The sequence below is a fragment of the Crocuta crocuta genome, unplaced genomic scaffold (genome assembly GCF_008692635.1).
Source record: "Crocuta crocuta isolate KB4526 unplaced genomic scaffold, BGI_CrCroc_1.0 scaffold1391, whole genome shotgun sequence".
Classification (NCBI taxonomy): Eukaryota; Metazoa; Chordata; class Mammalia; order Carnivora; family Hyaenidae; genus Crocuta; species Crocuta crocuta.
In genome coordinates this window covers 23962-34299 of record NW_027532660.1, presented here as the reverse complement: position 1 = coordinate 34299, position 10338 = coordinate 23962, and the positions used below count along the sequence as shown (strand labels likewise).

General features: G+C 40.1%; 1 protein-coding gene across 1 annotated transcript in view; it reads left to right on the top strand.

Annotated features, from left to right (window-relative positions):
- Positions 1-7965, top strand: part of VSIG4 (V-set and immunoglobulin domain containing 4) — a 28911-nt gene extending 20946 nt beyond the window's left edge. The window contains 4 exon segments of the mRNA XM_077780701.1: positions 1-44; positions 4776-4880; positions 6881-6902; positions 7235-7965. Coding sequence (XP_077636827.1) covers positions 1-44; positions 4776-4880; positions 6881-6902; positions 7235-7472 — 409 coding nt within the window. The 3' untranslated portion in view covers positions 7473-7965.
- The last annotated feature ends 2373 nt before the right edge of the window (positions 7966-10338 follow it).

Here is a 10338-nt window from a genome sequence, read left to right as displayed (position 1 = left end):
CACTAATGTGGATGGCTACTTTGGGGAGACCAGTGCTGAGCCAGGTAAGGAAAAGGTCAGGACTTTTATCTTTCCTTCTGGGCTCTTAACTTTGCAACTGAAACTTCTCACAATAGACACTGTTCTGTGGTATTCAATTCTTCAAACAAACATTGCACAATGGTCAAAGGCCCTGGAGATGAGCTGAATGGGTGGGATGGGGAAGGGGAACAAATGCAGATTCAGTAATTAATCAGAGTTGAATTAAGTGGTAGTTGTGTTTTTAGCTGATTTTCTGTTGTCATAGTAATACACCTCTCAAACACTCTAAGCAAGAATAGGAATTGGACTGTGGCCTTAGCTAGCAATCCTAGGGAGATGGGCATTGGATCATGTAAGGGTAATGTCAGGGCCTCCTTACTAGCGCTCTTAACCAAGGTTCACCAAGCTTTCAGCTTATTTGTGAGTTCTCCAAAGCCAAGGATCTCTAAGTTATGGTCTCAAAAATTCAAGCCCCAAAGAGAGGCTTGTTTTACCTGGAACTTATAGTCAGGTTGTTTGTACTGGTATGACTGCATTGATTGTTAAAATAATGAAGTACAGGGGCGCCTTGGTAGCTCAGTTGGTTAAGCGTCCAACTTCAGCTCAGATCACGATCTCATGGTCCGTGGGTTTGATCCCTTTATCAGGCTCTGCTGACAGCTCAGAACCTGGAGCTTGTTTCAGATTCTGTGACTCCATCTCTCTCTGCCCTTCCTTTGCTCTCTCTCTCTCAAAATAAGTAACTGTTAAAAATTAAAAAATAATAATACTAAAATACTTTAGTACTATCTAATAATTAGATACTTCCCTTAATAATTGAGATCCCCATTATTAGCAAAGCTGTCCTCACTTATCCTTTAGAGTTCTCCAGACCACATATTTTCCTGCAATGAAAGTATGTAGCAGGGGACCTCTGAGGCCCCAGGTTTAGAGTAAGCATCTATTTATACTGGCTCATGCTAACTAGTCATGACTGTCACTACTGTTCTCATCCTCTGATTGTGTACCAGTAATGGTGGACTTCTTAATGTCCATGTATTTCTCCCCTTGTGGCTGTACAACTTTTTATCTTCAGGCATAGCCCAAAGCTGTTTTATGGGATACTTTTGCATTGCCACCTTTGGCTTGAAGGCTTCCATATTCCATGACTTTTGCAGGACAACATCCAATGATACAAGGGAGATTAGAAGATAGTTTTTGGAGAGTTATTTTGAGAAAATGAGAAGATAACCCCAAGGGAATGGACATTTTCTGATATTGGGTGTATGCCTTACATTTTCTATCATTTTTTTGTTGTTGTTGTGGTTGTTGTTGTTGTTCTTTTGCTTGTTTTTGTTTTCCTACTTGACTCCCTCCAAGGGGGATTCTTCCTTGAATCTCTATCATCTTATAGCTTGGGTTCTTTCATTCCATCTTAAAGCAGCAGAATACACATTCTTTTCAAGTGCACATGGAACATTCTCCAGAATAGATCACATACTAGGTCACAAGTCATGCCTCAACAAGTACAAAAAAGATTGAGATCAAAACATGCATATTTTCTGACCACAGCACTATGAAATTTGAAGTCAACCACAATAAAAAATTGGAAAGACTATGAATACACGGAGGTTAAATTACATGCTATTATAGAATGAATGGGTTAACGAATAAATCAAAGAAGAAATTTTTAAAATACATGGAATCAAATGAAAATGAAAACACAATGGCCCAAAACCTTTGGGATGCAACAAAGGTGATGATAAGAGGTAAGTAGAGAAATACAGGCCTACCTCAAGAAGCAAATAAAATTTCTCAAGTAAAGGAGCTAGAAAAATAACAACAAATGAAGCCAAAATCAAGTAAGAGTAATGAAATAATAAAGATTAGAGAAGAAATACATGATATAGAAACTAAAAAAAAAAAAAAAAGTAGAACAGATCAATTAAACCAGGAGCTGGTTCTTTGAAAGAATCAATAAAATTGATAAACCTCTAGCCAGACTTATTAAAAAGAAGAAAGGACCCCAATAAATAAAATCACCAATGAGAGAAGAGAGGTAACGACCAACACCACAGAAATACAAACAATTATAAGAGAATATTATAAAAATTGTATGTCAAGAAATTGGAAAATCGGGAATAAATGGATAATCAGAAAATCAAAGAAGTAATACCGCTTGGGTTCTCTCAGCTCCAACCAGAGCTCTGAGGACCACAAATATCAGTTTTTTTAAATTTATTTTTAAATGCAAGATGCAATGTTATATTAGTTTCAAGTATATAATGTAAATATTCAACAATTCTATACATTGCTTAGCATTCTTCACAATAAGTGTACTCTTAATCCCTTTCATTTATTTTTCCCATTCTTCACCCACCTCCACTATGACAATCACCAGTTTGTTCTCTATATTTGAGTATATTTTATTGTGGTTATTTCTTTTTCTCTTGGTTTCATTTGTTACTTAAATTCCACATGTGAGTAAAGTTAGGTGTTTTTTTTTTCTTAATGTGTGTTTATTTTTTAATGTTTTTTATTTATTTCTGAGAGAAAGAGAGAGACAGCATGAGCAGGGGACAGTCAGAGAGAGGGAGACGCAGAATCCAAAACAGGCTCCACGCTCTGAGCTAACTGTCAGCACAGAGCCTGACACGAAACTTGAACCCACAAACTGTGAGATCATGACCTGAGCCGAAGTCAGATGCCTAACCGACTGAGCCACCCAGGTGCCCCTAAAGTTATATGTTATTTGTCTTTCTCTGACTGACTTATTTCACTTAGCACTATACTTTCTAGATCTATCCATTTTTTTTTTCAAATGACAAGATAGTATTCTTATGGGTGAGTAATATTCCAGATTTCATTTTTAAGTTTGTTTGTTTGTTTGTTTAGAGAGCACAAGTGGGGAAGGGACATAGAGAGAGGGTGAGAGATAATCCCAAGCAGACTCCATGCTGCCAGCACAGAGCCTAATATGGGCTTGATCATATGAACTATGAGATCATGACCTGAGCTGAAATCAAGAGTCAGACACTTAACCAACGGAGCCAACCAATATCCCATATTCCAGATTTCTAAGACAAAATATTTTAAGGTTTGCTAAAAAATAAAGCCAGTTGCTGCAAAAAAATCCTAAAGATAATAGAATTTCTTTTCCTACCCCTTTCTATTCCCTGATTTCACCCCTTAGATTCAGAATATTGTAGCTACACGTGCATTAGACATTATACAATCTTTTCACTGAACTTAAGGGAAACTAAGACCTACTCAATAATTTGAATAAAGTCACTGTATTTATTTTTCTAAGATGGCTATAAAAATTAGTGCCTCAAACTTAGTGACTTAAAATAATACAAATGTGTTATACATTTCTGGAGATTAGACGTTTGACACATTGAGCTAAGATCAAGGTATTAGCAGGGATGTGCTTCTTTTGGAGTCTTTGGGTCAGTTTGGTTTTTTCCTAGCTTCTAGAAGCTACTCACATTCTTTGGCTCTTGGTCTCCTTCCACATTTTCAAAACTAGCAATGTAGCATCTTCAAGTCTCTCTCTAACTGTGACCACTTTTGTTTCCGTCTTCAACATTTTAAAAATTAACTTTATTTATTTATTTATTTTGAGAGAGAGAGATAGAGAACATGAGCAGAGTAGGGCAGAGAGACGGGGAGGAAGAGAATCCCAAGTTGTCTCTGCACTATCAGCACAGAGCCTGATGTGGGGCTCGAACTCACTAACTGCAAGATCATGACCTGAGCCAAAATCAAGGGTCAGTTACTTAACTGACTGAGCCATTCAGGCGCCCTACCTCTCTTCCACTTTTAAAAGACTGATTACATTAAGCTCACCAAGCTAATTCAAGATAATCTCCCCATATCATGGCCAGCTAATTAACTTTAAATATATCTGCAACTTTAATTCCTCACAATTTAAACTAAAATACTCACAGGTTCTGGGGATTTGGATGTGAACATTTTGAGGGAACTATTATTCTACCTACCACAGTCATACAGCAAAGAAATAACAGATCCAGGACTGAAGTCCCAGTCCAGTAGTTTCCTTCAGCTTATAGGCATAATTAGGATAGCTAACTCAGGAGACTCTAGAAATATATTTTGAGGAAAAAGAAATCTGAGTATTTGCCCAGAAAGTGTGAAGAAAATAATTCCTGTGGCTAGAAGTAATGACCAGAATATCAATTAGGTAGCAGTTTTGTGAAGTGGGGAAGCCAAGGTACTACTTTCTTTTTAAGAGAAGGTGAAAATATCTTGCCTTGGCCCCATGGAAAGCTTGGAGTACTAGTTCAAATGCCCAAGCCAATCAGCCATCAGTTAGTGGGCTTGGAAGAATGTGTTTATACATAGAGTCTCTAGCCTCTCTCAACCCTTTCTCATGGGTCTACAGTCTTGATTGTCTCTCCGGCTAGCAAATAAATCTAGGAAAAAAATTAAAAATGAAAAGAAAGTTGTATGGTGGGGTGTTTGGTTGGCTCAGTTGGTTAAGCAGCCAACTCTTGACTTCAGCTCAGGTCATGATCTCATGGTTCATAATTTTCAGCCCCACATCGGGCTCTGAGCTCACAGTGCAGAGCCTCCTTCAGATCCTGTCTCCCTCTCTCTGTCCTTCCCCCACTCCTACTCTCTCTTTCTGTCAAAAATAAATAAATGTTTAAAAAAACCCAAAGAGTTATGGGCTGATCTCGGCTGTTCCTTGGAGTTTCTGTTTCTAAACTCATTTTCAACCATATACATCTTGGTCTTGTTTTGCCTCCTAGGAAAAGGCCTACATATCTTTTCCATCATTCTCATCATTTCTCTGTGCTGTATGGTGGTCTTCATCATGGTTTATGTCATGCTCTGCAGGAAGACATCCCAACAAGGTGAGTGATGAATATGAATGAGTGGCTTTTGCTTATTAATTCATTCTGACAGTATAGTTAAGCATAAATTCTGTACCAGCCGCTGAGCTAGGCACTTCAAGGAGTTCCCAGCCTAGTTTGGGAGTGAGAAAAGGAGTGCATGGAGATAGATATGCAACCCAACAGTGACAAGATGATGTGTGAAAGTTAATTCACAAATCCTTGGTACCTAGCCTAATTCAAGCAATCACTGTAATGGTTTGTCTCATGAGGATGCAAGAGAAATGGAAGCCACAATCCTTGGCTTCAGGTTGCTTAAAACTTATTTAGAAGATTCAAAGTAGAAACATTAAGTTTATCAATAACCACACATAACAATAAAGGCCATAGAGTCAAAGTCTGGAGAAGATAATCAATGATAAAGTTTCCAGAGGAAAGGAGTCAGTTAAGGCTGAAGAGATTAGCAAGAGCTTTTAGACCAGGCCTTGGAGGATGAAAACAAATTAGAAAGCAGTATTCTTGGAAGAAAGAACTATATGAGTAAAGGTGCAAAGGCTTAAAATATGACTGTGATTGGAATCATCAATGTATAAAATTCAGAGGAGAAATGCAGGAGAAAAGGAAATTTTATTCTTGATAACAGAGTGTCATTTAAATAACAGGCTAAGGAATTTGGAATTTTTTCTCTAGGCTTTTCAAAGGAAGTAAAAGTCACCATTAAAAAAAACACAAGCAGATGGCATCATGAAGGTGCATTTGTCAGGGCCATTTAATAACTGTGAGCCAACATAGGAGTAAAAAGAAAGTTTGGACATTGATTTCTAAGTAAAACCTCAATGCCTGCTGAACTGGCCATTTCTCCATAAGCAGCTCCTATTCCTAAGTAGCCTAGTTTCCACTATGAGTTTCTGCAGCCAAAGAGAAGGGAACCTGAGTATTTCCTTCACCTGGGTGTTAAGTATAAGCTTTGGTCTTGGTCAGTTAGCATGGCTATGACCCATGAGGCTGAATTTGGAAGTAGAGATAACTCAAATAGCCACAAATCACAGGNCTAGGGCTGTTTGTGGCCCAGGGGATAGAAGTCAAAAGTTTCATTCCATTCAAGGCCCTCTCTGATGTGGCTCTAGCCTATTTTTTTGACCCCCATCTCTCCTTAATTTCATTTCTAATCACTGGACTCAAACAGGCAAATATGTCACATATACCTAATGTCTTAATGCTTTTTCCTTCCTGGATTGACTTCCAGAATTTTTGTTTTTTATCTCTATAGGGGAGATAACCTTGGGCCACCAATTCAATTTAACTTGTGCCTACTCTTGTTGGGATGAGTGCTAGGGGTTTATGGAAAAAAATTGACAATAAGCTGTATTTAAAAACAAACATGTGCCTACTATGTGCTAGGTGTGGGCATATGAAAATGAAATCAACACAACACCTGTGGTATGGGAGCTATCAGGCCTATGGGGCAGGTAAGACATGGAAACACAAGACTGTATCACAAAGCAGAAGGTCTGTGGCATACTCTGTTTTCCTTCTTGTGTTTGAAAGCATGCATTCCCAGTTGCATTCTTGAAAGATTATAAACTCTTAGAGGGCAGTACCATCCATCTTTGTATCAGGTTATAGAGCCTTTAAGCCCACACAGAATGTAGACAGTTCTCCACAGACACTAGGGCACAACGGTGACTTATTTCAGGATTTTTCCTGGGTGCAGAGTGGAGATGAGTACATTTGGAAATGGCTCAGGCCATGGTCCTTGAGAGACTAATTTAACCCCTTCTGCCTGGACTCTGGCCTGGCCACCAAGTTTCCACAAAAAAATCCCTGGGGATCTTTGGCAAAATTCCTTTCTTTGAGAAATCTGTATCCCTGTGTTTAATTTTATCTTCCCAAGACCTCCCAATTGAGGTCTCCCTTTCTGTATCTCCTTCCCTCATCCTTTGACTGGTAACCAGTGTCCATTTTTGGCCCTTGTCCACTCCTCATAGAGACTTATGACTTGATTTTTCCTTCTTTTCTAGAGCATGTCTATGAAGTGGCCAGGTAAGATTTCCTCTGCTTTTCCATCTTCTGACCCCTTCCCTGCCCTCATTCTGTTTGTCACTAGCATGGAGGAAAGAGGGGTTGGGTCAAACCCATTTCTAGGCCCAGAGACCTTCAGAGTCAAAGAACAGCTTTCTTCCCTCTCTGAAGCACTTCCAGAGGTCTTGGCCCACAGATGACACAGGATAATCCAGGTCCTACATTCTCCTGTTCCCAAAATCCTTTGTAACAAGAGCCTAAGGGTCAGTTGGCAAGAATTGGGGCAGAAGTGTGGGAAACTAGATTCCCAATCTCAAATTCCTCTTTATGTGTGGTGGGATCTTGGGCCACAGGGCACATGCCAGGGAGGCCAGCGATTCTGGTGAAACCTGGAGAGTGGCCATTTTCACAAGTGCCTGCTCCAGTGAAGAGCCATCTTCCCAGACTCCGGACAATGACTACTCTGACGATCCCTGCCTGGGCCAGGAGCAACAGATCATTGCCCAGGTCAATGGTGACTATGCTCGCCTGTTGCACACAGTTCCTCCAGATTATGAGCTTTTGACAACCAAGGACAAGAGTGGCTGCTAAGCTATGGTCTGCTGACATAATTGGCTATTTGCCCCCTGCTTTCTGCATATCTGTCTTCCCTTGTGCTTCTCTTCCTGGATAGCCCAATGGGACTTTCCTCCCTGAGGTTCTAAGAGTGACTGACTTTGCCTAAGAAGTTACCATATGCACTTCAAGCAAGCCTACTGCTGGGTCAGATCTTAGACCCTTCTATTATCCCTTTCTCTGCTTCTTCTCTTCAAACACCAAAAGGAAGTTCCGATAGCACTAAGATGTCGTCATCATGCCTCCAAACACCACTCAGCTTTGGCCTCTTGCCACCAGAAGACCAGAGAGAAACTCAGCTTTCTCCTTTGCCAGCTCAGGGGACCAGTTGTGCCCAGGATCACTTCCCTTTCTTCAGGGCCAAATACCTTTTTGTGTAACATGCTAGGATTAAGTATGCTTCTGAACTGTGAATCTAGTGCTCTGGTATTCTTTTGGTGCTCAATAAATATCTACTCATGATAGCAAACTTGGCTATATTGGTCTTCTTTCACATACCTATCAAGTGATTAAAATTAGACTGGTTGAGATGTTTGGGGACATGGAATTATAAATAGCACTTATTCATTTTTGGTCTTTCTCTTTCTCACACATACCACTTTATCTTACTTCAGAGGTGGATCCATCTGGGACACAGTGAATATTTGGAAAATTAGTATTTCATTACATTTATATAGTAATTATATATAATTAATTGTATAGTAATTACATTACATTTTATCTTCCATTACATTCCCTGTCACCCTGCCAACTCCACCTGGATGATTCCCTTAAGTCAATTGGAAACCTGAAAATGAGGGACCAGCTTTTCTGTTTCAGGGGACTGTGGAAGCAGAGATGAAGGGCTCCCTTTCTTTCCAAACTATGAATACACCACCCTCAAAGATTTCTACCTCCTGGAATCCTAAAATCTTTGTAATAGCTGTATTCACCATAAGTCATCTCTGTACTCTGTACTCTGGTCTCTTCTTACAACGTGGGGGTCAAAGCAAGGAAATCTTTTCCTCAAGCACAAATGAGAACTAGGAGTGTGTATGTGTGCATGTGTGTGTGTGTGCGTGTGTGTGTGAGTGAGCATGCGCGTGCGTGCACATACATGCATGCATGTGTTTGACAATTTGTACGTGTGCACACATGCGTACATCTTTATTTCAGTCTCTTCTGTACCTGTTCTAGACTAACACAACACTATTTCCTTTCCTTCATGTACTTCATGTCAAACCTCTTTGCTCTTCATGGAAGCTGTTTTAGCCATTTTGGGTTCCAATGCAGCCCAAGGTCAGCTCAGGTTTCACCAGGAGATTCTCTCCTTTGAGATGATTATAGAAATCAAAATAGTACACAGAAGTGAACAAGAATTATTCCTCTGCTTCACCACCATCAACCTGCCAAGTCCATGGTCAAAACCTCAGCACTTTCTTCAACCCATATGCCAGCTTCAGATAGCTAGTGAAAGGAGAAACTTATTCTTCCCCATCATGCTTACAAGCCTCTGAAACAGGGACCCCACCCAGTGGAAACCTCAGCTTCCTTCATAAAACAGCTGTGTTCAGACCCTCAGCCTCAGGAAAAAAAAACAAACAAACATTATTCTCTTCCTACTACGCTTAGAGAAAAAAATGACTGGGGTTGGAAAGAGAATCATAATTGCATGTGCATTAATAAAAGGATCTCCAATGGTGCCGGGTGGCTCAGTCAGTTGGGCATCCAACTCTTGATTTCAGCTCTGGTTATGGTCCCAGGGTTGTGGGATTGAGCCCCAAGTCAGGTTCCTCACTGAGCATGGAGCTTGTTTGAATCTCTCTCTCTCTCTCTCTCTGTCTCTCTATCTCTCTGTCTCTCTCTTTCTGTCCCTCTCCCACACTTGTGCATGCTCTTTCTCTCTCTAAAATAAAAAGTATGTAATGGTGAGCNTGGTGCCGGGTGGCTCAGTCAGTTGGGCATCCAACTCTTGATTTCAGCTCTGGTTATGGTCCCAGGGTTGTGGGATTGAGCCCCAAGTCAGGTTCCTCACTGAGCATGGAGCTTGTTTGAATCTCTCTCTCTCTCTCTCTCTGTCTCTCTATCTCTCTGTCTCTCTCTTTCTGTCCCTCTCCCACACTTGTGCATGCTCTTTCTCTCTCTAAAATAAAAAGTATGTAATGGGGAGCCTGGTAGGCTCAGCCAGTTGATCTTCCAACTTTAGCTTGGCATAACCTTACAGTTTTGTGGGCTTGGGCTCCATGTCAGGCTTTGTGCTGAGAGCAAGGAGCCTACTTCAGATTTTGTCCCCACCTTTCTCTGCCCCTCCCCCTTTTGCTCTCACTCTCTATGAAAAACAAATATTGAAAAAAAGTTTAAAAAATTAAAAAACACACAAATAAATAAGTAAATAAATAAATGGATTCCCAAACCCAGGAATATTCCCCTACTACTCCCATAGAAGCTATGGTTTACCAAGGATATCTCAGAGTCTCTTATCTTAGAAAGTTTAAAGATTATTGATTTTAATTCTCCCATATTACATATGAGGAAATAAAGCTTAGAGAGTGACATGACAGTATAAAATCACACACATTAGGTCAGTGATAGAGCAGAGACAAGAAAATAGGTCTCTGAACTCTTAGGAGCATATATTCTTTGCAGCAGGAATCATCTTTGCCCAAAAACTATTTTTTTTCCCATATAAGTCAAGTCAGTAAGAGAGTCCTAGGTATAGGGTTATCCCAAAGCCTTAGGATAGGCTAAACAAACAGGAGATGATAACATAAAATTTGTCTTATGCAAATAGCAAGTCAGGGAAAGCTGAAAGAAAGAGAGAAAAAAAGGAGATCTCCAAAAAAGGCAGAAGATATGAAGTCCC